The 27,531-nt window shown below is 39.7% G+C and overlaps 2 protein-coding genes across 4 annotated transcripts; both read right to left on the bottom strand.

The window, feature by feature from the left end:
• On the bottom strand, nucleotides 1-6,983 carry taf3 (TAF3 RNA polymerase II, TATA box binding protein (TBP)-associated facto). Its single transcript, XM_018684523.2, is given in 8 exon segments — nucleotides 1-878; nucleotides 2,188-2,294; nucleotides 2,598-2,868; nucleotides 3,390-3,472; nucleotides 3,555-4,733; nucleotides 4,735-5,378; nucleotides 5,888-6,130; nucleotides 6,605-6,983. Coding segments are annotated over 8 exon segments (2,808 nt in total). The 5' UTR covers nucleotides 6,771-6,983; the 3' UTR covers nucleotides 1-763.
• Nucleotides 6,984-8,944: 1,961 nt separating this feature from the next.
• tasor2 (transcription activation suppressor family member 2) lies at nucleotides 8,945-27,481 on the bottom strand. Of its 3 annotated transcripts, XM_018684524.2 has the most exons (22): nucleotides 25,884-27,481; nucleotides 25,460-25,608; nucleotides 25,012-25,107; nucleotides 24,840-24,912; nucleotides 22,729-22,820; nucleotides 22,472-22,609; nucleotides 22,020-22,153; nucleotides 21,886-21,902; nucleotides 21,383-21,482; nucleotides 21,198-21,292; nucleotides 20,980-21,086; nucleotides 20,458-20,530; nucleotides 20,274-20,345; nucleotides 17,989-20,106; nucleotides 16,837-17,590; nucleotides 16,179-16,635; nucleotides 12,078-15,690; nucleotides 11,489-11,611; nucleotides 11,248-11,401; nucleotides 11,045-11,150; nucleotides 10,022-10,203; nucleotides 8,945-9,749 (listed from the first exon to the last, which is right to left on the bottom strand). In XM_018684524.2, exons 1-17 carry the CDS (start codon nucleotides 25,915-25,917, stop codon nucleotides 12,943-12,945), a joined length of 7,257 nt encoding a protein of 2,418 aa, XP_018540040.1. In that variant the 5' UTR covers nucleotides 25,918-27,481; the 3' UTR covers nucleotides 8,945-9,749; nucleotides 10,022-10,203; nucleotides 11,045-11,150; nucleotides 11,248-11,401; nucleotides 11,489-11,611; nucleotides 12,078-12,942. The 3 variants fall into 3 exon arrangements, with proteins under 3 accessions (XP_018540040.1, XP_050929198.1, XP_050929199.1); XM_051073241.1 differs by having other exon boundaries at nucleotides 24,840-25,107; nucleotides 25,884-26,026; XM_051073242.1 differs by having other exon boundaries at nucleotides 16,837-17,152; nucleotides 24,840-25,107; nucleotides 25,884-26,026.
• Between the last annotated feature and the right edge of the window lie 50 nt (nucleotides 27,482-27,531).

Raw genomic sequence — 27,531 nt, 5'->3', positions numbered from 1 at the left:
TTTTAACGTCTTTAAAGTCTGTGAGTACACAGACTGTTCATCTTTAATATTGAAATATCAGCGAAAGGAATTACATTACAAGCACAGCTACAGTATAACTCCAGGACAAATCCATATGAAGAAAAAAATAAAAATACAAACTTTAAATTTAAAAAATGTACAGAAATTACAGAAAAATCATTCGAGTTAAAAACCAATATCTGAAAATGGATTTAACAAGTCAGAATCCTAAGAACAAAATGCACTTGGCTTGGAAGTTGGTATTTACACATTTATACACGCCTGATGCCATCATCATTATATACATGACATTTCATTGATACTGCAGAAAACTGGGGAAAGGTTTGATTTTAAGGTCGTTCCTTTTGTGACAACATGACAGAAACAGAAATAAAGACGCTGGATGTTAGTTGTTCTCTGGTTCTGCTTTGTTGAGCCCTCATCTTATACAAATTGCCTCCTTATACAAACATAACTGTCACGATCTCCTAAGACTGGAAATCCAAATCAACGAGCAAATGATTTACATGAATTAGGGAAAACCACAGAGCCCACATGAGAACTAAGGCTGGATATGTGCTGGTTAAAGCCTTTTTTTCTTACCAAGTCACTATGCATCATGGCTGACATCATTAAAAAAATCATCAGAAGTTAGTATCAGCCACAATTTTAAACTTTCTTCTTCCTTTTTTTTTATTTTACAGCAGTGCCACGAGTGTTCAGTGATGGCTTTCAGTCCAAAATATGTGCTTTTTGCATAGTCTCAATGCAGTTTGTGTTTCCTTTTCTTGTGTTTTTTGTCCTTCTTCTTGCTGGAACATTTAACACAGAACCACTGCTGGTCCTCGGGAGGCGCTGTGAGGATCCCAACACAAGGCCTGAGCAGACAAGAGAAGAAGAAAGTTCAGCTTACAAGATGCTGAGACATGAAGCAGTTATTTTTACATTTTCTGCCAGGGGGTAACACTACTGGTATTAGTCACAAACTATTACAGGACATTCAGTTTAGTATGAGACATTCCTCAGTTCAGTATGCTTAAACAGTGAAATAATTAACTAATAAACACACTGGACTGAGCTAAATATATAAATAAGTTTAATACTGTCAAATTAAATGGAATGAGATATAGTAAGGAATGTGATAGTTTCTCAGCAAGACACCAATGACACTGGACAAAGAGAAAAAACAGAAAAAAACAACTGTGCGGCAACCTACTTAACTGAAGGTGGTGATGTTGTGTCTCTGGAAATATAAAATGACCAAATATGAAAAACTACTGGCAACAGCATCACCCAACTGTGTCTATTACAGAACTGGTGTGATGCTCTTTTTACATGTGGATTTCAGTGAAAGATAAACTGCCATCATCCAGGAATTACCCACCTCCCTAATCAGACACTTACTGCTGATGGAGAAACCTTTGGGACTACAGGGATTAATGTGTAAAACTTGAAAAAGGGTGAAGAGTTCTGTACTGTTTAAATAAAAACCCATCTTAATAGATATTTTTCCATTTACATTTGTAAATATGCACATTAGAGTGTTTTGTTATAAGGATGGATTATTACTGACATTTGTTGAACTTTATTTTACTGACTATGAAACAATGACTCAGTGGAATAATCATTATACTAAGACTGTGGCCAATGAACTCAAGTCAAGTCAAGTCAAATTTTATTTATATAGTGCCAATTCACAACAGAAGTTATCTCGAGGCACTGTACATATAGAGCCGGTCTAGACTGAACTCTTTATCTTATAAAATTTACAGAGAGAAACCCAACAGATCCCACCATGAGCAAGCACTAGGCGACTGTGGCAAGGAAAAACTTCCTTTTAAGAGGCAGAAACCTTGAGCAGAACCGGACAATTAGCTGCCATTTAATGTTCCCATTTTTCTAAATAAACAATAAAAATACTTTCTCCTGCCTTCCTTTATAGAGACTGTGATCCCATAATTGAAAACCAAGGTATGTACCCAAAAGTGAATTTTGTGTACGGTTATGCCCCTAATTTTCACGGACAGGCACAAATACGGATCAGTGAACTAAGACTGTAATTACTGGTAAAAACTGCAACTAAACCGTCCCCTCTACAAAACTGTAATCTTGAATGAAAACACACATCAGCACAAAGTGGGTCAATGGGCCAGCAAATAAAAGAATACAGGGAAAGTAGTCTCTTACCAATGATACCAATCATCACAATCATCACATCCTATCATGGGACTGCCATCATCAGGTTTGTTGCATCCAGGACAGATCCAGATTTGATTTCCCCATTCATCTCGAATCTTAAATATGGACAATAATATGGACAATAGAGAGCATTAGCAACACAGTGAACACTGACAAAATGGATACTGCATAAACAATTTGTCAAAAAAGCAGCAAAGAGAAATCACATAAATAACCATGTATTTGCTTTCATCTTGTGTGTAATTAATTTACTGGTCACCTAAACGACAAAAATTAGTCAAAGCTGAACCACACTGCAGATATTTATATATACTTGAAGTTGAACCTCCCTTTATGTAAATACTGTTGTCATGTGCACCAGTTCTCTTTAAATAAAAGTCTAGAGTATGAGAACTCACCACGTAGGTACTGACGGTCTCGGTTACTACACTGCGGACCGGCGGTTTGAGGGAAGCAGCAGGAGAGAGCATGGGGGCCAGGGAGAGCAAAGATGAAGGGGCAGGAGCTAGTGGAAGTGGAGATGCAGGTGGGGGCAAAGTGGGCACAACCGGGGAGAGTATTGGGGGAGGCGGAGGCGTCCGTGGGCGATTCCCAGGTCCAGACTTGGCAGCAGGGGTCTTGGGTGCTGGCGTCTTGGGCTCTGAATTTGGAACCACCTTGCTGATAACACTGGAGATGAGACAAATGCAGGTCAGAATGAACATATATTAAGAAGATTTATTTATTTTTTAATTTTAAGTTCTGGTTAGCGGTTGTTTTAAAATATATTCTAATGTGTATCATTGTTTCATCTACTGTTTTTTTACTGTTTTCAAGTCTCCTTTGAAAATGAGATCTCAATCTCAATGGGACTTAGCTGATTAAACACAGGTTACAAATTTGGATTTTTTCTATATTGGTGTTAATACCATGCCTGAGTTTTAGTATAGATACCAATACAATATTTTTAGTTTGAGTGATATAAACATGCTTTTTCCTGCAAAACCACTTTTCTCCTGTAAAAAAAAAGAAGCCAAATGTGACGTGCAAGACCTTTACCATAAAGTATTGAGGTACAAAACCCAACCCCAGTAATATGTCATAGGAAAACTGCCTTTTAGCTTTTAATAGTGCAAAAAAGGTGAGGAGATGATGGAATGAATATTACCAGAGATATTGCTAGACATTTACAACATTTAATCACAGCTTACATTTTGTCCTGGCCTGCTCCCACCCTGAGCGTCAGCCTGGGAATGACTGGAGATGGTACAGCAGCTGGGGTTTCTACTTTCACCTGAGGAAACAGGAAGGACAAGGTAAATGTAAGTGACACACAAACGGTGGGACACAATAATGAACTGAACAAAAAAAAATACCTTCTCCAATCGAATTCTCTCTTTTTCTTTCTCTTTTTCCCGTTTCTCCTTTTCCCTCTCCTTTTCTTTCCTCTTCTCTTCTTTCTCCCTCTCCTTTTCTTTGGCCTTCTCTCGCTCTTTATCCTTCTCCTTATCTTTCTTTTTCTTCTTCTCCTTCTTGTCTTTCTTCTTGTCCTTCTCTTTGCTCTTTACATCTTTATCCTGGAGGATTGGGGCCAGAGAAGGAAGCATGGAGGGAATGCGCAGGCAGGCAGAGGGGCTGAACAGTGGTGGGAGTTCACCCAGAGCAAAGGGGGTCAACGCAGACTGTTTCTGCCTGTCCTCTTTGCCTCTGTCTTTACCCTTCTCTCTCTTATCCTTGTCCTTTTTACTTTTTTCTTTATCCTTCTTTTTGTCTTTATGTTTTTCCTTCTCCTTCTTAGGGACATCTCCATCTCTGGATTTCATCTTAATGGAGACCTCGGGCAGCGCAAAGTCTCGTGGAACGAAGTGCTCATCATCCTTCACTCCAAACTCCTTCCAGGGCATCTTGGCATCCTTGGAAAACTCTTTATTTTTATCCCTGCTCTTATCCTTATTCTTCTCTTTTATCTTGCTCTTATCCTTTTCTCTGTCTTTGTCTTTTGGCTTGTCTTTCTCCTTCTTCTTCATTTTAATTTTGAGCTCCTTCTTCGGCTTTTTCTTGACATCTATGGGTGCCACAATCTTGTTCTTCTCCTCAAACACCTTGAGCAGAGGTTCAGGAGTAGGGGGTGAAGCTGATCCAGAAGACACATATTCTCCCTGGCTTGGTGGGGGTGCGGACGGACCCCCCTGGTTGACCTTTCGGATCACCTCATTGATTGAATCATCCATAGTCCAGTTTCCTAGGCCTGCGTGTGGCTGGAAGTGAAGTGGTGTTGATGTGTCTTTTATAGAGTTGCTGGCCCCAATCAGGACTTTTGGTGTGGATGGCTCCATAATGGTCAGTCTCCTGGGGCTGGAGAATCCATTGCTGTCTGAATCAGAGCCAGATGAGAAAGCAAAAGGATCAGGCTCCCGCTCAGCACATGCTCTGGCAATCACAGCATCAATGGAGTCATCAATAGCTGTATTATCGGGCTCTAGTTTCTTGAAGGGGCCCTCAGCTAACTCTCTGTCCTCTATATTCTGACGCATACGGATGTTCTCTTTGCCCATTCCTCTCACTCAGCTCAGACAGCGGCAGCTTATGCACACTGTCTGTCTTACTTGGAGGTTGAGATGCTTTGACCGAACCCATCTTTGGGCTCTTGGGGCTTTTAGGACTCTTTGTCCTGCCTGGGGATTTCTTCCTTTCCTTAGAAGGTTTTGGAGAATGGATGGGACTGCCACCCACTGGAACAGGAATGACCCCTTTAGGGGACTTAGTCCGTTGTCTGCCAGGGGATGACCCCTTAGGCTTTCTTCCTGGAGTGGTAAGGCCCTTTTGATCAGAGTGTTTTGGTACTACTGGCTGAGGTCTGAAGGGAGGCAGGGCTCCAGAAGGTGTTTCAGGTGACAGGGGGTCAAGGCTATCATGAGAAGGCAGTATGCCTGGGGGAACTCGTTGCGGGTTGAGAGAAGTAAGGGGCTCCCTGGGCTCAACCCCCCATTCTGGGCTGAGGCCAGGGTACATGCGTGGTCTCTTGGAGGTAGGCATCATGCCAACAGCTGCATCAGGGCTGTCTAGGTGCCTCTTCAGGGGGTAATTCTCATCATTGACTGTCTCATCCTCTTCAATTTCCTCCTCATCCTCTTCCATTGCCACCTGCATAGCTTCGGCTGAGGTGCCCATGTCAGCAAGGACCTCCTCCTCCTCCTCTTCTACAGAAGAAAGGGGCAAAAAATTAGTTAAGCTCTGTGTTCATTGAATCTCCCAGGAATTCTCACAAACACAGCACCTCTTTCAACTCACATACAAATTATAGTGGCTCACCCTATCTGATTTTCCCCAACCCAAATATATGGTTTTATATGCCCAGTGGTTAAACTATTAGGAAAGCGTGGATAAAACAAATGCAGTCTAGTACAATTCTACTTTCATGAAGGTTATAATGTCCAGGTTTTGTTGAAACTGTAAACAAACAAAATATTGGAAACAACAAAAAGAGAAGCCACAGTGAATGTAAGATAATTGCAGGACTGTCACATTTGACCATATTAGTTTTGACTAGATGTACCAAATACTGGCAAGTTTGTTATGCGTGTGTATTTGTATTCTGCATAGACTATAATCTATGATTTAGTTGAGATCATGTTGACCACCATAAACAACCTTTCAACCTGCCGAAAACTCCAAATACACACAGAGAGATGTGCATTTGTGTACTGACCTTCTTGTAAGGAGACCAGGGGTGGCATGTAATCTGGAATGTAGTCCTTCCTTTCCTCTGTATCTCGAGCTCCAGACTGGGGAAACTGCAGGACATTGTTTTTGCTAACTGGAAAGAGTGGTGTTTGATGGGCGAAGGACACAGGCTCCAGGTTGTGGACATAGTCCTCCAGTTCACTCAGACTCACCCCCAGAAGTCTGAAGGCCTGGCTCACATCGTCCAAGACTGGATCTGTTCTTCCATCTGAAATGCAGCATCAAAACAGACCATTAAACCTCTGCACTGCATTGTGCACAACGCTTGTTTGCTAAAACATGCTCTAAAGTAAGGCTGATAATAATCTGGGACAAAGGTTTGAGAACATACTAGTGCTTCTGCTGCACAGAGAAGGAGGTGCCTGACTGATGTTGACATTCATGCTAAAGCAAGAAGTAACGCTCAACAGGTTTCACTTTAATAGTGAATCGTTTACAGATAATACAGCACATAACTAATGCGCGTAATCAGCTTCTCACGATGTGTTGACCATAGCTGGAAAGCATCACGGCCACATAAAAACAGTAATATAGAGGCTGATTAGCTATGTAGCTACTGTACTTTTTGACATATCAACCTTTGCTAGGGGGCGCCAGCTACGGAACCACTCAACAACAACGTGATCGACTACTTCAGGTTTATGGGTTAAAAAGTAATCGGGGTGATAAATGAAGCACTTACAAAGCTCAGAGTAGCGATGGCAGACCCTGGCCAACTGCTGGATATATCGATGCAACACATCGGACAACAGATCGCACGCAGTGAGCTGAACCGCATCCCAGCCCAGAGCCTGGCAGATCTGCGCCACCGACACACGCAGCAGCGAGCGGGCATAGCTCTCGCACATCTCGCTGACTTTGTTACGGTATTAATCCCGGTCAATTCCTCTTCCAAAACATGTTTCCGGTCTTCATGTTTCACGGTACCCCCGCGGGGCTTGAGAAAACCCGCTACCGCGGTGAATTTTGGACATCTACTTCAGTAAATATATTGGCGCTTTTGCCAGAGTCGCCATCTTGATTCTATCGATAGACCCATCCCCGAAATCTAGATTGCACATGCGCACAAGTCAGCATCTGCCTACACTGCTCTGCTGTGTTCGAGAGGCTCATCACTGTTTGACTGTGCGCATAAAACGGCTCGTTCGTAGCTACATATGGCGCAGACTGCGGAAGTTAATCAGTTGGACCGATAAAATGTCCGCTGTAGTCACGGCTGAAAATGTTAAACTCCAAACGAGCTACGATCCATTTGTCCAGGAGCAAATTTTAAGGAACCAGCGCACACCGACGATCGGTTTCGGTTTTTGAGTCACATTGAAACTGGAGAAAACTTAACGTCCGGTTTCTGGCCACGGCCGGATTAAGCTCCTGAGGGGACCGGGGGCAAAAAAATGTTGTTGGGCCCTTTCAATAATGAAAACTCCTATGATGGAATAATACCGCCATATCCGAGGTTTTCTAAATGCCACTTGTTTGACACAGGGGGAAAAAGGTGATTTGATAAAACAATTGAGCTCAATACAACTAAAATTTAAAGTCTTAAAACTAGATTTTGAGACAGGGTCCCGCTGTAAAAACAGGGCCACAAGATGGAGGACTGAGAGCCTTGTTATAGCTGATATTCTAAATTTACATTTCATCCAGTTTTGGAGAATGTATGAAATCAAGCCTGTAATCCAGCATTGATTCTGATTGTCAACGTAAAACAGTTAAAACAAAGGGAACATATAGAAATGGTTTAAATTTTCCTCTGTTCAAGGATTAGTATTGTTAACAGCAGCAACTGCTCGCTGTCTGAAAGTACTTCAAGAGAAATCCTTATGTACTACCTATTTTAGATTTTATTGAAAGCAACAGGGAAGTCGAGCTGATTTTGGCACATTTTTGCATTTTAACAGCAGAGTAAATTCTTGAGCTGTTACCATTTTCACTGATCAAACTATAGTATGCATGTAGTTTTCTTATAATGTTCTCAGATGACTGAGAAACTAATGCAGGTTTAACTGCCCACACTGGGTGGTGCTAGATATCAATCCAGCTTCATGATTCAGTGGCAGCGAGCAGTTAAAAAAAACTGTCAGAGACATCTCAGAAGTCTTTATTTTGATGTCTTATTGAAATGCTTCAATTAAGATAAACAGAATTATGTAATTTTAAGTGTAAAGTATTTGTAATCACACTTATAACCCCTGGAATAGAGTATTTTCTAATTAATGTTTTGAGGTTCTTATCTATATTACTGCTATTATGCGGCTGAGAGGGGGATCTACCCGTTCAGTACGTGTCCTTTTTCAGATTATGATCATCAGTGTTATCGGTTTTATCCATTTAAGTATTTAATTTGAAGAATCCCAATTAACTGCATACCTGTTTTATATTCCTCTTTCATGCATACTTCATCAATTGTACATTATCCTTCTAATCATATCTGCTCTTTATATTTTATGTGATTCATTTAATGCTTTGTAACCTCTGTTCTGCACTGCTGCAGTCACAGCCAAGACACTCATGTTAAATAGATTTTTATTCTCAGTGAGGCCCTCTCCTGGCTAAATAAAGTTCTCCATTGCATTTTTTATGTGTCACTTTACCTATGCATATCCTCAAATTGACTGTAAATGTGATTCTTTTCCTCTACCTACATTACTGTTAGGAGCACTGAATAAGCCATAACTCATTAATGTCTGTGTGAAATAGACTCCAGACTCAGTGGTATTCCCTCAAATAAATTTTCAGATAGTGCCCTCTTTGTATTATGGTCCATTTTCTGAGCTAAAACCATTCAGTTTTGGAGTACAGGCTTTTTATTGCCTAATGCTCACGTTAAAGCAGAACTGCAGTGAATTTAAATATTAACCAATAAATAAAATAGTAACGTTGCCCAGCACTCCCAAAACCATGGCTTTCCATCACATTTACAGGGTATCATAGTTATTTATGTTGAGTATTAAATCTCATGCTGAAACCTTGCAGATAAACTCTTTTTAACTGTTTCACAGATTTATTTTTTAAAGCAAAATAACGTAAGACATCTCTTTATTCTCAGTTGTCATGTACAGAATTAAGGCCAACAAAACATATTTAGCATTTAGTTATAATATGTAATTATGGTACTCCAACAAGAGTTAAGAATCACTGTCAGCAGCCGTAACAGTGTTTAATAGTAACTTTAAATATGTAACACACAACTTGAAAACAACCAAATTTAGCTTTGTTGTAAGGCCTGGACAAAGTACTACAACAAAGCTTTTAAAATAATCTTTGTGAACAGTCTTTTGACCACAAATACATCATCATCAAACAAACACTAGTAATGATTGTGCTGCAATAGTATAAAGTCAGAATCATGAGCTAGAAGACAAAATATATACAATGTAAAAATCACACTTGTTAACAAGTTTACATTACAATTTACAACAAAAATACAAACTAAAATGAATACAGTATGTACAGAACACCTGCCAGTATATTGGCATAACTGTCTCTCTATCCATTAACTGAATGATAAGTGAGCTTACAAATGAACACGAACAAAAAACATGTTAAAAACATAAATCAATAATTATTGCTGCATATAGATGAGCTGAACCACTGGGTGAACCAAAGTATGATAATAAATGTAGTATGCTTGAAACCACCCTTGCTGGTAAGGGTACTGGTTTTTCCTCCCATTCAGTGACATTTTGGTTGCTGGGTACCTTGTGTGTCCATCTGGCTTTTTCATGGTCAGACTGTAAAAATCTCACTTAGAGAACCCGTCAGGAAAGAGTTCACAGTCATTGTTAAAATTCCATTTCTCCCAAACGCGCTGTCTGTTGTTGTATCTGTAAGATGCAGAAACACACATTATTCCTTTTGTACCATGAGATAACTAAAACCTTTATAGCTTAACTCAGACACAGTGCAAAAACTCAACCATAATTATGTGATCTTTGTGGATTAAAAAACAAGTGTTAAGTGTATTAACATAGTTGGTTTTGTGGCATAATATTATCATAAAGCCTTGCAAACAACAAACAACAAAATAAAACCACAACATCAGGTGAATCATTAAATGACAAGCCACTGTTAATATATTAGTGCATTAGGATCTCACCAGTTATAAAAATAGGGTAACGGGCTGATATATTCTGGACCTGCAAGCGGACCAAACATGTGAGATAGTCAGGCTGATCTCTTGACATGAGGTCACACTCGTGGTAAGGCAAGACCTCCAGTATTCCAGTGTCCTGGCAAGAGTTTAAGAAGTGCTTCTTCTCTTTTGCCTCTGCACTCAACCTGCACATGTGAGAAGAAAAAAAAATAAAATTCAGACAATCAGGTGAGATTTCAACTGAAAGGCTTTTAGAAAGTGCAGGTAGAATAACCAGGGTAAATTTACTCACAGAGTAATTACATCATGCACAGGTCAAACAACAAACAAACAATGGACTCATTGATGATAATTACTGTTGAAAGTGTAAAAATGTACACTTTGATTTAATGTAAGAATGTTCCTTTGTTTCTCTCATTTGGAAACAAGTAATCACATGTATTGGAGACTGGCAGCAAAACTATCACCAGAATCTCCCCAGCTGTGGTTAGTAGGAGATTCGCCTACCAAAGGGTGTATCCAAACAAAACTTTGGACTTGCACTAGCAGAGTCAACATTGGCACAATGAGTATTGTTCTTTGTCATTTGAAGAGTCAGACAAGGACTGATTTTGCTGAGTGGTTAAAATTAATGATGGACATTGCATCTTTTGAATCTCTAATATTTACCAAGTGAATATTAATTAAGTTTTGACTAATTTTTAATGTACATAAAGAAGAAACATGACATTAAGTAAATATTCCTACTGTTTTTGTGGTAACACAAATGTTATGCAGTGTTCCATTTATACTTTGTGCCACTTTTTCTTCCTCTTAATTTAATGGTTTGTCTTATTTTACTAAATTTTAGCCACTTCTAAGTGCCAAGATTTGTTTTGTTCTGTTTGTTACCTATTCCTCACTCATTTCAAGTTAGATGAAAACTTGAATTAAAAAAACAACTTTTAGAACAGCAGTGCCCTAACACATAGGGAAATGAGAAACTATGGTTATTTTCGTGTTTTTTTTTCTAAACTTGACCCCTACCTTGCATTTTCTTTCAGCCGACGGCTGTCTCTGTAGTGTAACATCCATTTCCACCTCCCCGTTCTGCTTAGCTCTTGCAAGATTTCTGTGAATTTTTTCATATTGCCTAAAAATTCATACAAAAGGTGAGATGATAAGTTATATGTGGTTGAATTATGAGATACTCAAAGAACAAGATCTCAGGCAACAAAAAGTCTACATACAAAGACTGAGGGGCTCCAATGCTGCTCTGTCAAACATTATAAAACCACCCTGCGTGAAGAGCTCCTGATGGGTGAGATTCACCACATCATCTGGTTCGTCAATTCCGGCAAACTGCACGCCTGGTGACTTCTTCAGCTCAAGCAAATGTGGGATCTTAGAAAACAAAGAGCACATTCATTAATGAATGATTATCTATTGCAAGAGGCCTATTGTGATCCTTTACAGCAGCTGATCCATTACCTCACAAATATGTTCTGCAATGTCTTCATTCCTGAGGATGATGAGTAGGCATGAAGAACTACCCTCACCAAGGAAGAACTCGGATGGCTGTATGACAGTATGGCCCTCTGCCTCTAACTGTGCCTTTTGAAAATATAGGAGAAACCATAGTATTTACTATCACCTAAGAGAGAAAAGCAGCAAATCTGAGATTGAAATTGAGAAACTGAAACTAGGGAATTTTTGCTTGAAAAATTACCAAAACAATTAGTCAACAAATTAGTGGATTATATTATTATCAAACAGATTATTTTTCTGTCAACTGAACAATCAATTAATTAACAAATCATTTCAACCCTAGAAAAACTTCACTCTCTTCTTAAAATGTTGGAAATTTGAGGCCTGCATAAAATCAAGCACTTGGTGATTATTGCGGGTTTATTCTGCTGAGAATTTTGCATGTACATTTTGACAACAACACGAGAGCAACACCGTCTGTGCAGAGTGTTACACTTTAATGGCATGAATATGCAGGCTACACACAGTATATCACTGTAAAATATATTTAATAGAAATACTGCATTAGAAATTTGTTGAAAACTTGTCTTACCTTGGTTTCCTCAAAGAGGGCATCATCTGACGTCACCAATATGTAGAATCTGTACTTTGTTTTACAGGATTTCTTCACAACTGAGTTCAGATTACTTCGAAAGTGCTCATCCATCTCTCTCTTCATTTGATCACAGAAGTCAAAATGTTTACTGGGTTCAGTCTGTTTGTAACTTCTGTCCATTCTCAAGTGCTTAGGTCTAGATGGGACCTTTCTGACAGAACAAATGTCATCCATCATTGCTGCATACAACCTAGCACAGTCTGCAGTTGCACCAGAAATTCCAACATGATCTTTTAGGTTGCCTGTTCCTGGAGATAACTTTTGAGGATGCGAAGTCTTTTCTTCCTCTGTGGATTCTGCCCTGTCTTTCCTGTCTGACATGTCTACCTTGATTTTTTGTCCAACAAGTGATGGTGCATCTAAGAGATCCAGTGAATCTTCCTGCTCCTCCAGACTAGAAAAATGAACAGTCACAGGACTAGCGCAAGACAACCTAAATTTGTCATGAGCGTCCTGTTGGTGGATGGGTTTTCTCTTACTCCTTTTCAAAAGCTGTTTCATTTGTTCTGAGAAGATAAGGCACTCCTGTTCCATTGATGCCTGAGTGAGGTCATCTTGTAGGCACCTCTGAGAAACTTGCTCCAGAAAAGAATATGTTCTCTTCCGGCCGGTGTTATAGACTGTACATATGAGTGAACTTTGTGGTCCCAGGATGAGACTGTCATCTATTATGCTGTTATCTTTGTATTCCACAAATGAAGTTGATGCTTCTGAGCAGTCTGTCTGATTCATCTCCATGCCCTCTTTAGTTGTTTGCCCAACTTTCTCAAGTAAACTACATGTCAAAGATCCTTGGTGCCTATCACATTTTGCTGGAGTCAAATGACAGCATGGGCAGAGATGATGAGAAAATCTTGTTGAATTTTGAGATGTCCTTTCCTTGGTACTGATATGAGGGCTCTAAAAGTGCAAGTTTAGCTTTATCTGTGTTAGAGTCACTAACATTTGACCACCAACTACTTTTGGAGGAAAACTCACTGGATTCTTGTTTATCATCATTAAGTACAGATCTTCCCTTGAAATTTTCTGTCCTCTTCTCCAAGGGCATGGCAGAGGATGCGGTGTACGTGAAAACAGGGCTTTTGGTCTGTTTCTTTTTGGGAGAGTATTCAAGTTGTTCATCTTTACAGGTGTAATCTGCTTGACCTTCATCACTTTTGGAGGGTTTCACAGCCATGACAGGACGCTGACTGTATGAACGGGGTTCATGATTTAAATTGGACTGTGATGTTTTAGGCCTATCTTGGTCAAGATTTGTTTTAATGCTTTGCAAACACTCAGTGGAAGGAATAGATGTGTAGGAATGACAATAATCTTGCCCTACAGAGGCTTCCTGTAATTTATCTGTTCTTCCAAAATACTGTTGAGGAAGTGGTGAGTCGGTTTTCTTTAGCTGCAACCTAACACCAAGTACTTCCTCTAGTTTACTTTTGAAAGGTGATATAAGAAAGTGATCTGATGATTCTTGTGAAGAAGAGGCTGACACCACTGCTGGCTTTGAATTGCTTATTTTACTGTCCTTTAAATCAGCTGTAGTGTGGCTTGGGGCTAAGCAAGTGGGGATGTACTTGCTGCTGAGTTTATGGGTTTGATCAAGACAGCTCGTCATATCAGCTGTTTGAATCTGGCTGGATTTGTCAGTGTGGTTTGATTCGGAGAGGAACTTGTCTATACTTTGTAGAACTCTTAGAGTTCTTAGTTCCAGATCAGGATGAAGACCATACTGAGCTTTGGGGTCACTGTTAACTGTAGACTTGAGACAAAGTTTATGCTCGAGAGAGACCTCATCCTTTGTAGGTGTTGAGCTTCTGCTAAGACATTTTTGAGTAAAGTTTTTGTATGTTTCACTACTAGTAAAAGCAGAAGTACTGCTGCTAGGTGTGCACTCATATGGCATCTCATCCACAGTTGGAGTAGGACACCTGTCATTACATTCACTTCCCAAAATTACTGGCTGATTAGTTTCGCTTACATCACGAAGTGATATTTTGCCAGCAGACGGTTCTTCCTTGTCACTGTACATTTCAGATGTTCTGCATACCTCTGAGGGTAAGTCAGGGTAGGTAGCTTCACTAATAAATGGTATTCCTTTCTGACCATGAACAACTTGAGTCTTGTCTTGTGGGTATGAGATAAGTGGTTGTACTATATCCTCTCCAGAGATGTCCATTCCAATAAATGGAATTACAACTCTACTATGACTATTTTCCAGTCCCTCATTTGTTTTGTCCATTTTGATATCTGTTTCTTCAGACAGTGCCTCCTCATCTTCACACTCTTTCATTACCTCACACTGAGGTGAATGAGAGTGGTGATGAAATGGTTCTTCTTGAGTTGTGTTACCACACTTTTCCTCTCCCACAACTAATTTGGTTTCCTGATCTTCATGATCACTACTGACTACCATTCCGGTGTTTTCACTTCCTGTTCCCAAAGTCTCCTTTGTCTGAGGAATAGCCCCATATAATGAATAGGTGCTCTCATCAGGTTCAGGTGACAATGCCTTCTGATCATCTGCCTTATCCACCAAACAAATATCATTCTCTGGATTTTCCTCAACTGCAGGTTCATTACAGACAGGCTCTATTTCAGATGGAGTTGCTTTTTCTGAAATAGCACATTCATCTGTCAATGCACTGCCATTTCCACATGGCTTTCTCAACTGTAAATCATGGCAGGCATCTTCTTTGTTGTCTGCTTGAGATGGTTGCTCATCAGATGGTGCCTGATGACTACAATCTGTAATACATTCCTCCTTTACTGAATCAGGGCCATCGCACATCATTGGTAATGGCTGATCAGTCAAATCGCTGTCAGCTTCAACACCTAAAGCGCAGCGGTCTTTCTCATTAAGCCCATCGTCTTTTCCAAAGTGATCTTCATCTGTGGTCATGGTACCTTCATGTCCTGTACAGCAATCCACATCTTTATTAACATTTTCAGCCTGGCCTGTTGAGACTGCTTTAGGTTCCTCATTTGATGACTGGTTCCCATTCTCCAAACAATTATCATTGCAGAGAATACCCAGTTTTGTGTTTGTAGGATCATCAGGTAAATCAATCACTTTAGGTGAAGGTTCTCTGTTGCCTTTTTGGCATGGGTTTTCTTTCACTTCCCAAGTTTCCCCATCTTTGGTTTTAATTCCTTCATGCTCCTCTGTATGAACCAAATCATCTGCATCTTTGCTGTACTCCACCTCTTTGTCTGTCACAGATTCTGATGAATCTGTGGCATGTTTCTGAACCAAATTCATCTCTAAAGTTTCTGAATTTTCAGAGCCATCTATCATATGTGTCTCTTCTTTGTTGCATCCATGTGACATGTGGCCGATTCCTGAAGCAGTCTGAACATTTTCTGTCTGAATGGATACACTTTCCACCTCTTCTTGTGGAGGAATGAGTGATCCATCACCTTTAAAAGATGGTACATCAGTGTGCTCCACGCCACCAGCCTTCTGTGAAGGACTACAAGTTTTCTCATTTTCACAGATGCTTTTGACATCATTCACCTCATCAATAGTCTCTGCAGAGGGTACCATCATTTTGTTACACTGGAGAAAGAAGAAACCGGAATGTAAGGATTACATATCATAAACACTGTGTGAATCATTCATCCTGAGGCATTCTCAATAAGTTGGGATGAACTTCCATTACACTGCTAATTAGAGAAGGTTAAAAGGGGAGAAAACTATCATTGAAGCTCACCCTACTTCAACTACAGATAATCTGCTGTGCCAGGAGTGTGATGGAGGGGTTTGCATGTCCCTATGCACTTGGAGCTGTGTTGTCAGGGACAACAGTTCTTGTAGGTCTCCCATTGCAAATTGGTTCATGTCTTAAAGGCCAGAGTGATTTGGGCACCCTTATGAGAATGCCAAAACACGAATCCAAAAATGAGAGGGATATCTACTCAAGATTACCTAGTAGCTGGGCCTGGGCTTTCCCCCTCTAAATGTGACCACATTTAACAAAGATGAAGGTCTATAGTTTGCCTTCAGTATAACAGTAACTTTAGAAACCAAACCTGAAATGTGCTTACCTCCTGTAGTTCAACAGATGACTTGATGGTGTTCACTGTTTCACTTGCTTCTTTCTGTTCACCAGACACAGAAGTCTCTTTTTTGTTGGCCTGTGGATCTGAAGTGACAGCCTCTGCACTAGAGTTTCTCAGTGACAAGTCCAAAATCACAGATCCTTGGTCCAAGACAGAGTTATCTTTTTTGCTAAGGTCCAAAGCTTTTGAAATTGAAGGGTCTTGAGTGTCTGCTACACTTGGTAAACCACCAAATGAATTCGCCTTGAGCTCAGTCTGAGCTGGTGCTGATACCTTTCCACTGGACAGTTCCAAAGGATCACTCCCTTCTGAATATGGGTATGTACAGTTCAAGTCTATGTGAAAGAATCTGGCTGTTGACCGGCTATAAAACAGACCTATCCACATGTGGACAATGAGCCGTACCTCTTCCGTGGTGTCTTGAATGGAGAAATCCCATGGGCTATTGAAGATGCAAAATGAACAAAATTAGCTGTTTTAGTTAAGTAAATTTTCATGTCACCTAAACTAAAAGTCAACTTTAATTTATATTCCCCATATTTCTCAACTAGATACAAGAGTAGCTGTCATATAATATGAAAACAAACATTTCAATCTTTTATGCTGAGATTCTTCATATAAATAAGTAACACAGCATACATACCCATGCAAGGCTCGTATGATAGCTCTATCCTTTGAGTCACTTGTAAACTTGCTGTCTCGATTAAAGTCATAGTTTTCATTCCATTGCCTTGTGACTTGAATAGATCCATCTTTGTTAACAAAGGTGCGTGAGTGTCTGAACCTTTGCCTGCGCACCATTTGTTTTTTCAGGTAGTCTGGAGACCTGTGGTTGTGTTTACCTCTGTCTTCCTGACAAACAGAAGGGTGTAGTGTTTGAATTCCATCGCCATACAATTGCTGGTGATGGTGCAGCAGTCTGGTAGAACCGCTTAAAGGGGAAACCTGGAAGGGTGTACCTGGCAAACCCAACAGCAGAGGGGAAGACGGGGGCAATGAGTAAGCATGTTCTTTAGATATCAAACCAACCAATTCACTGTCTCCTGCAAGATGGCTTGGTGAAGGAGACTCAAGAGGCTGAGTGGGTCTAGCAGCAGGCTGTCTAAGCAGAGCATGAAGCACTGACTCTTGTTCAGCACTGGTAACATCTTTTGAAAGGCCACACTTCTTCAAACTTGTCTCAGGTTTTCTCTCAAGTGCTGGGTCTGGTTGTTGTGGAACCTGGTCATTACTGGCACTGAGTGCCAAGTCAGCAAGTAAGTTCAAAGCATCTGTAGATGAGCAAGCACTGTTCATTTTTTCCTTAACAGTCTTCCTGACAGAATTATCCCTAGTACACTCTTTGTATTTGAGTTTTTCAGTGGTAAAACAAGCTGGAGTTTGAAAATGCAACCACCCTGTGAAGACAAAACAGAGGAGAAAAAAGAGAAACTGCATGAAAATAAAAAGTAGCACATTGAAAGCATTTGAAATATACCAATGTATTACTATTAGGAACTTGTCACCAACATGTAAACCATCCCATTTTTTTTTTAAAGGAATTGGTTTGTTAGGCTGCCTTTGGGTGCAGATGGATAGTACTAGCAAAAATGCAGCACAAGCAAGAGATGAGCGAAAGCAAACTAGAAATTAGAAAATACTTAGCAAAGTGCAGAAATAGCATGCTGAGGACAGTTGCAGAAGTGACAGAGCCAAGAAAGGGGTGAGTCAGTTTCAATGTCATGCACACTTCTGAGGGGGTAGAGTTTGTATATACCAAAACATGCAAATCTCAGAATTTTGAAATATGACTTACATTTCTTTTTAATATGTTCTGCAGAGACTCCTTGATGCTTTTTGAGAGTTTTAATCCTGCCCCTTCTTGGGAAAATTGATGGAGGCTTTTGTATGATTTGAGGTTGTTTGTCTAAAATGATTTGTTCTTGTGTCTCTGATGAGTCTTTCCGTAGCTGAGAATCATGACCCTCACTTTTCTGTACCTTAGCTGGTTTTTCTTTAGGGGTAAGGCCTAAAGCAAATGCAAAAATAGGGTCAACTGATAGCATTCTTGAAACCGCTTTGATACCCACATTGGTGTCCTGAACACTTGTATTTGCATTATTACTCTTCAATGCCTCAGCATCAGAGTCACCTCTGCCCTTCTTGAGACAAGGTTCAGCGTCCTTGGCAGTATCTGCAGTTGTTCCCTCTGACATAAGGAAATCTGTTTTTCTCTTTCCCCTTGAAAGAACAGATTTTAGTTTACTCAACAGACATTCACCCTTTGTTGCACACTTTCCTGGAGACAAGTTATCAGTGTGCTTTTCTTTAATTGCTTCTGAGGGAGGAGTGCCCGTGCCATCATTCTTTGAAAAATAGTCAGTATTCTGTGGATTCAAGGGCAATGAATCATCATCAGTATTTGTTGTGGCCTCTGTTTTGTCCACTGCTGTCTCTGAAGCAGTTCTAGGCTCTTGCTCCATTTCAACTCTGTCATGAGCATTCTCAGGGGCATCAACCAACATTTTTTCAGGGTACTGTTCATCTGTTGTACTTTGAATCTTATCTGTCAAAGACTTAATCTGATGAGCACCAACTGCAGAGCCATGAGGAACCAAAATTCTTCCACATTCACTGATAACCGGCTTTAGATCCCAGCGTTCTGTTTTCTTCCTCAGAGGACAAACTTCAAGTTCCATTAAAACAGTGCCCTCCACGCTTGGCTGTCCAGGGTCTGATTTTTTCTCCTCTACTAGTCCAAAGCCAACAGTCACAGATCTCACTTTCTTATTTTTAGATGACAGTCCAAATCTGCGTTTTCGCCTTGGTAATTTTCTCCAATCAATATTCAATGGATTGTTCAGCTGTGAGTGGCCTAATGATTCCTTGGCCTGGTCATCCTTCTGACTCATGGAGATGCCGTCCTGCTCTGGTCTTTTGACTGTCTGTGAATGGAGAGTCTCAACATAAGCTTTAGATGCCTTTTTCTGACCTTTGGCATGTCCCCTACGCAATTTCCTTCGTTTTGTTTTTGTGAAATTGGTGACCTCAGTGCAGTCTTTATTTTTGATTTTGACAGTCTCATCATGCATAGAGTTCACTCCTTCTGTTTGCAATTTGGCTGCAGAAAAACCAGAGAGCTGAAAGTCATTATGCTTTGTTGCTGGCACTGTACTGATCACATTTAAACTCTCATCAGTGACAGTTCTCTCTGATGTGATGCTGACAATCAGCTCTGCTGAAAGGTCATCTGATGAAGGGGGAGTCAGAATAGTTTTTGCCCCTGTATCATCAGTTTTGATCAGTACAGTCAGGTCAGATTTTTCATTGTCTTTGGTTGCATCTCCAGTTTGCAAATCCTCCGGTACAACATTTTCAGGCACAGCTGTTAAGTCAACTTGTGCGTCAGCACTGGTTATACAACTGTCCATAGATATCTCGACATTTACAGGAGATTCCTGTTCTGTCAATCGGTCTTCTGACCCCATGCTAACAGGATCAGCTAATACTTCCTCAGGCGATGACAGACAGATGTAGACATCGTCATCAAGGTCTTCTCTTCGCTCCTCTTGTCCAGCTGCAAGGATCTCTGAAGCCTTAGACACTGGCAGTTGATAGGAGACTGGTTTGCTCACATATGACCTGAAGCTCTGCCATGCCTTGTCAGTCCACTCAGGGGATGAGTATAGGTGTTTGTGTGCATCCGGCACATCGTACTGATCTGGAAAGATGCTGACTTCCCTTGAGGGACTTAATGCCAACCCAGGATTTATCAGTGCTGCATAATTCTGCATATGCTGCGCCAACACTTCACACAGTTCTTCACTTGGGTTGAAGGGTGTTTTCTCAACTTCACCCTCTGCATAACTTAGCACTGGTAGAACTCGAAGAATATCAGATGACACAGCTGCCTTTCTCCATCCAGATTTTGTGTCTGTGATAAATTAAGAAAGAATACTTGTTTAATATCTCCTTTTGTTTTTGTGAATGTCTGATAATCAGCAAACTACAAGTGTCACCAAGCAAGGCAAATGTCAATTCATTCAAGGGATGTGAGAAACATAAAATGAAACCATCCACTAGTAAATCCACTGTATTCACCTTTCTGTATAACCCTCGAGTCTGGAAAAACAAACATGCCTTGCAGGACCTCAGTTGTATTTGACCCAGTTTCTAAAAAAACACAAAGGTATGCTGCTAAAGTTGCATTGTGGCTGTTAACAAAAATAGACTTCTGCAATTTTGTGATGAGACATTATACGCTGTCATCATTTTCATATCTTACCATCATATGTAAGGAAATGGGAGGCGTGCAACAGGATAAGAAAACCACCATCATTCAGTGGAACAGGGAGAGCCTACGCAAAAACGAGTCTGTCAGGTATTTTAGATATTAAGTCAAGTTCAACCAGTTTATCATGCAGTGAAAATTGATGAAAAAGGATATTAACTGTTGTAATGCATAGGAAATTTCCAGAGTTGAAACCGTTCATGGATCAATTGTCAACTGACAGAAAAATGACTGACAGTTTTAACATTGAGTTAATTGTTTAAATGATTCTTTGATAAAAGCACCAATCATATGCTGATTACAGTTGTAAAAATTGACAAGTTTGTTTTGTTTTCTGTGTTTCATATCAGTGTAAAGTGATTACTTTTGCTTTCAGAATGATAGACAAGCAGAATAAACAATTTTAAAATACCACTTTGGGCTCTGATAAATCATGATGATTTATTGTTATTTTTGACATTTTATGGAAGAAATTACTAAGCCTTACAAACTCTAAAAAGTTGGTAATAAACTCACAAGATCTTTCTCTTTGATCTCCCGCAGAAGGAGAGATAGTGAGTTAGTTCCTTCCGCCTCAGAAGGAACCAGCTCACAGAGACTGCAGTATGATCCGTCCAGATAAACTAAAATAAAAAAGGCAAAATAATTACGTTCATTAAATCCAGGAATTATGTTGAAAAGTTTCTTGGAAATGTATCTCTCTGATTTTTTTTTCTGACATCTTAGACACACACCTTCACCAGAGAAGCAGGTTTCAAAGGCAGCCTTTGGCAACAGCTGCGTCAGATCTGACATGGAAATAGCTCTGTCAACTTTGACCACTGGTGGCCTAAAACAGAACCAAAGAACAGAGTATGGTCTAAGTATGGTCTAAGTCAAACTATATGGTATGTACTTTCTATGTGTACATTTGACTTACAGTTTTGCAGGAATCAAGGCTCCTGATGTAGACCTCAGCCCAACATCATAGGACTGGGAGCCTACTTGAAGCTGACCTCTCCAGGGCAAGTAATGACAAACTGAAATGATATCATCAAATACAAGAACTATTAAAAAGCTATATGCATGTTCATTAGAGTCAATTTTCAGTCAAATAAATAAAATAAAATAAAATGAACTAAAGTAAATGTTGTTATACTGTATTGCAATAGACTGTGTATGTGCACCTAATAGTGGCCAGGGAGTGTACGTTCACATACAAATTACATCCAGAGAAATTTCTGCTATTATTTAAATGGCACTAGGTCTCTTTCATGAATAGATAACTGTATTAGGTTTGGTTTCATATTATTCTGACAGTGGCACATATGAGCTGCTTCTGTGGCTGAATTACCAAATAATAAACCTAAAGACAATGCTAATATACTCTTTGACAGGAATGTATATAGAGAAACACTGCTAGATTTGCTATATGTTACTTACCCAGTTTCCTCTCCTCACTGAAAAGAGAAATTAGAAAAGAATTAATCAATGACTTCAATATTCTTACCTTGTATTAAATGGTATGAGATCAGGAGTAATACTCTAATCCATGTGTTCCTGTCGTGTTATGGTACCTTGTCTCCTGAGGTGCTACAAGTGTTGCTTTGGAGTCCGTGTATGAGAACGATACAATAGCAAAAGGACAGGCAGCACTGGGAGACTGAGCTGTTTCACTGCTTCCATCATCTAACAGCTCATACATGTAATACTGCAAGACCAAAACAAGAGGTACTGCCTGAGGTCCTTCAAAACATGCTGTCATGCATTAAGGTGCTCAACAATATTGTGCTTATAAAGATGCATCTATTCACAGACAGATAAAAATGACACATAGAGGCTACTACCACAACATGTAAAGACTGATATAGTACTAGTGACAGGTGCAATTATTTGATGAAATCAGGACCGTGTGTTACAGTGTTATTTGTATGCATTTCCATTTCTGTAAAGTGGGGATTGCAGCAGTGGAATTGTTACATAAGTAAAATTGCAGTTGATATCATAGCATGCCTGTGTGTCCTCTTACCTGGGTTCTCTCAAAAGCAAGAAAGGAGCTGGTTTTGGCAGATACTGAGGACAAGTCTTCTGACACATGGCAGTCAAACCCTACAGTGGGTGCTGTGAAATTCTGGGTGTAGTTCTCTAAAACCTTTTTAACTCTCCCCTGATGGTAACCACAAAGGACAACGATTTTATTCATAGAATAATGGGATTTTCTATGAATGGAAATACAATGGCTACATCTCTCCACACAACCATTTCACAATTTCCATTTTTCAATACCTTTGTCAATCTGACGATGGCAATGTATCCAGATTTCCCATGATACCAGCGATTTGGATCCAAACAGTCAGAGTACATTGATATGTAAACACCTGAGTAAACACAGAAAACTTTCGCTTAATCGGCATTCAGGTAGAAATAAACACAGTAAGGGTGAATTAGTAAGAATTCTTTTGAACTCCATAAAAAACTACAATGTTCAACTTTGCAGTGGTTTTCCTAGCAACAGATACTCCCACACAACACAGCCACACCTTGAAAGATGAATGTGTTGTAATTGTCAAGGACACACCACATTTTAACAACTATCTGAATGACCTCACCCACTGTGACTGAACATTAACTCACAACATTATGTTCTATACTATTCATAGAACAGGCTGGAATCCTGACATTGCTCTACATTCTACATCAAGAGGATTTGTGAAGACAAAAATGAACGTCTAAAAAGGCACTTTAGACAATGTAGATCCAAGAACTGAAGTTCACCTGTGACATCATAATATAGCTAAAATTCAATGAAAGTAACTACTAGGGATCAGATTTTACCTCATCACTCAGTTCTTTGTTTCCACAAGGCAAATCAAGCATGAAATGTCTCTAATGACGACTTAAAAGCTAGAATTTGACTTTCACTTCTTATAATGTATGTTGGTGGGGATTTACAGTTATTATTTTTTATTTTTTTTAAGAGAAGAACAGAGATCTGGTTTTCTCAACTGACAGGAATTTGACTTCAACAAGCTGAGGAATATGGGGTGTGTGTTCCTACTTCCTCGTTAGAAGCCCGCCCTTATAGGCCTCTGTCTTACAACATAGTGCCTTTTCTTAAGCGAGGTAAGCGACAGTTTTGAAAAAAAGAAAAAACAAGCCATTATCAGATAATACTATCAGACCTCAGGTTATTAAAATATAAAAAGTATAGCTAAATAATTAAAAACACATTAAAATACCAATGAGGATAGGTAAGACACATGACAAAGACTAGCCTTAGTTAAGTTCTCTCACTCATGGAAAACAAGAAGTTACAAATCTGAACAAAGGAGGTAAAACAAACAGCCCATGACAGGTTTGGCAGGTTTGGTGGGTCTTTTATGCTCCCTCACCAGCAGTCTGCTGTCAAATACAGGAGAATAACGACAAATCTTAAAAAATACGAACAGTATAATCTTTCCAAATGTCACTTTAAACCACAAAGAAAGCTAGTAGTCCTAATGTTAAGAGTTAATGTGTTTGTTATGAGAAGGTACATAAGGAAATCTGTTATAGCATATTTCCAATCTGCACAATACACTAAAACAGATTAAAAAAAAGAATAGATGTTAAGCAAAACACAGATTATCATCGTGCAACACTGCTATATTTAATTACATGTGACACAGTTGGGCTCTTGTTTTCATGTTCCACCCCAGTGTAATTTCATACTACTGTCCACTGAAAAACAGCTCCACAAAAAGGACTTTGACCAGTGTTGACTGACAACTTACACACTTACACAGTCAAACACAGAAAGTCTTTGAGAGGCAACATTTCTTACTTAAAGTTATAAAGCAAAACAAATATGGCAAAAATGTATGTTACAACTGAGTTAGAACAAACACTATAGTGTGCAGTGAAACGGGCAATATTTGAAACCACTGTCGCTCTGCCTCCAACACACATCACAGCCTCAACGTCTGTGGACCAAATAATAGTTTCTGTTTCACAACACAAATTCTTCCACTTTCATTTCTATACATTCATACAGCTTTTAACTCGCTTTCACTTTCAAAAGCAAGGGAGCACCGGGCACTCGACATGGACTACTCTTGTGCACTGCAGATTCTTTGGACATTGTCCTGGATATGGCCATAAAGGTAATAACTTAATTAAATACTTTAAAACATTAAGAAAGGCTTAATGAAATTCTTATTTTTTTCAGCAAGTAACCATTGAACATATGTAAGTTATATGTCGCAGCAATTGTTGTACACAAATCTTACATGGGTGTATTGTGCTTAGAAATATGACCTCTTGGCTGAGCTGTACATGCTAAATGGTCACAGAGAGCTCACAACTAGTTGACATAGTGGCAGTTTGAGGGAGTAAAAAAACAACAAAAAATGATTTACCCTTCCAAGGATCTCCAAGAGTTGTGCATGTACCATTTCCTGTGAGCAAACCAGTTTCTCCAAGTGAATGAGCCTTTAAACAAATAAACATACAACAACAATAATCAGTAAGATCGGAAGATTTTGTAAGAGCATGTATTGTCTCAGGTGTGGCAGTGTGTCTAGTCTGTACCGTATTGACATCATCGAACAGCAAAAACCCGTAGGTTTCCTTCAAATCCTCCTCTGAATATCCTACTTCTCTTCTCTTTGCTCGGAAGGCATTATACTGACATAAAAGGGAAATAAAAAAAATCAGCGTTGTGAAAAGTGATCTAGTGCCATTTTCATGTCATGTTGCAGTTCCTTTCAACGTGTTTGAGAGCAGTTCCTATTTTCACTATTCTTTGCAGAAGTTCTCTGATATGGAGTATTAAACTGTATTTTACTTTTTTTTTATGTTGTCTTGACTTTTGACTGCCTCAACTCCAAAATACGAGATACGATGACAAAAGAGATGGATTATATTACTAAATATTCAGAGTTTGACATCATATACTGTACACGTGACTACACGCTTCACTACTGAGTGCGGCTTTATATGTATTGACATTAAATGGTGGGATAAGACTTAAACTGACCTTTTCTTCCAGCACTGGATTCTTAATCAAGACAGCGGACTTATATCTGAAAGACTGCTTCGACTCTTCATACAAATACGCACTTTGAAGTGGAGCCAAAATACAGTTTTGAAAGACGTCAGAAGTGTCTGGCACAGGTACTAAAACACCTAAAAGTGGGCAAAAACACAAACATGAGCACAGTATATAAGCGACACGGCGAAATTAAAGGACACTGTTTTCGGTTTCAACTACAGGAAAAAGTTTCGTAACCCTGGGACTATTTGTCCTGGGAAAGACGACACATCTTACGCGTCCATTTCCCGTCGAGTCATACAGCACTAATATGTCTACATGGCAGGTATGGTGGGGGAAATAAATATCCGAGCCACATTTTTCGTTAAAGTCAAAGTTACAGGAGGGGGGTTTAAAAAAAGCTCGTCACCTTTGCTCGAGGCACCACCATTTCCACTTTCCATTGCTGAACTCTTATGAAATCTGTCGCTCTCCCCTTGCCCTTCATTGAAAACAGCTGTCTCTGATTTGAAGCATTACAACAGATTTATAAAGTCCTACGCATCTTATGTCCGATGAACCTTTGAAAGTCACTTGAGCTTTCGCCGCAGTTTCGACAGACATATTAATGCGACAACCAGGAAGTTAAAAAATAGCCGACAGTCCCAACATGCAGGACCAAATATATCCACTTAGATCAATTCTTATCGTTTCACGGGTATTAAATCCGTTTACTTATCAAAGCCCGTCAATCCCCAACGTGGATCCACTGATGAGCGATCAGCGCATGTATAGTCCGTTTCGAAAAAGAAACAGAAACCTATCGAGGGGAAAGCATCCATCTTGAAAGTCTATACCAAACTGTGGCGGTGGTGAGGCAGTTGTTAAAGCGATGCCGTGGCTAGTTTGCGCCTGCGGTTCACTTCTCTGCCTGCATTTCCTCTTTCCCGTGAAACATTAATGATTTATCACCACAAACGATCTGCCTTTGTCAAACCTGTGTTTTTTAACCTAAAGTTGCGTAACCTGTGTCAGATTGTGGAGAGTTTTTACTGTGTGATTCCTTCAATATTGTGAAGCTTAGTGAAACTCTACTGTAGAGGAAGTTAGGATCAGCGGTTACACATGTTTGGTACATATACCATGAATGAATGGCTGAACTTGTACAATTTTGCCAACACTCATATGGTGACAGCACCAACTTTGGATTCAAGTTTTATGTATCATTAATATGAATTTCTGGCAGAATGTGGGGTGGTGACCATCCTGTTTTTTTTTAAAACAAAATTAGTAAATGTGTCCACAAACCTGGCCTTACTTTAATGACAATTTAAAGCTCCATTAATTGACCCTCTATCAAGTGTATGGTGACTAGTATCCCAGATAGCAAAATAAATCTAGCCCATACTTGGGTCACATGCTTGTTTTCTTCGGGCCCAAGATATTCCCAGTTCCACAATCAAGACTTGGGTTAAGGACCCAGACCTAAATTGGTCCAGATGTTTCATTTTACTGTAGTGCCAAACAGCTTAGGATCAATTAAACCCCAACTATTCAGATTTATGCAGCTTTAAACCACTTCTACCTCATGGTTTCAGCTTTCTGGTCCATCCTGCTCGTATGGCTGAGTCTCCGGGCTCTCACCACCAAAGCTGTTCCTGTTCTTTTGTTCATTTTTTTACTTCTCTCTAATAAAATGGTTGCTCAGCAGTTTACTCAATGGTGAGCAATAACGTGAGATTTCACACATTTACATTTTCATTTTTCATCATCACTAACCACTGTTGTTGCCCCATAGTGTCAGCCATCAGAGCAAACTGAAAGACCCACACATTGTCCTGAGGAGCCAATGGACCAACTCAAATCCACAATATGCAGAATCTGAAAATGTCTGACTTTGCAGCCCCATAATGATAGTATAAAAAAGGCACAATCTGAAAAACTAACCAGAATTTTATAATAATGTATATATTTAAAGGAGTAATGAACTACTCCGAGCTGTATAAAGTTAGCAATTTTAGCAGAAGTATGGCCAATGTAGTGCAGAGCAGGGACAGTTAAAGTGGCCACCCAGAGGG

This window comes from Lates calcarifer, linkage group LG10 (assembly GCF_001640805.2).
Source record: "Lates calcarifer isolate ASB-BC8 linkage group LG10, TLL_Latcal_v3, whole genome shotgun sequence".
Lineage (NCBI taxonomy): Eukaryota > Metazoa > Chordata > Actinopteri > Centropomidae > Lates > Lates calcarifer.
This window is presented reverse-complemented; position numbering and strand designations above follow the sequence as displayed.

Coding starts and splice junctions, on each gene's coding strand:
- tasor2 (XM_051073241.1), bottom strand. CDS start 25,917: ATGGAAAGTGGAAATGGTGGTGCCTCGAGCAAAG. Junction 22,154..22,471: donor TTGCTTTTGAGAGAACCCAG/GTAAGAGGACAC, acceptor TTGGTCTTGCAG/TATTACATGTATGAGCTGTT. Junction 21,293..21,382: donor GCCTTGATTCCTGCAAAACT/GTAAGTCAAATG, acceptor GTTCTGTTTTAG/GCCACCAGTGGTCAAAGTTG.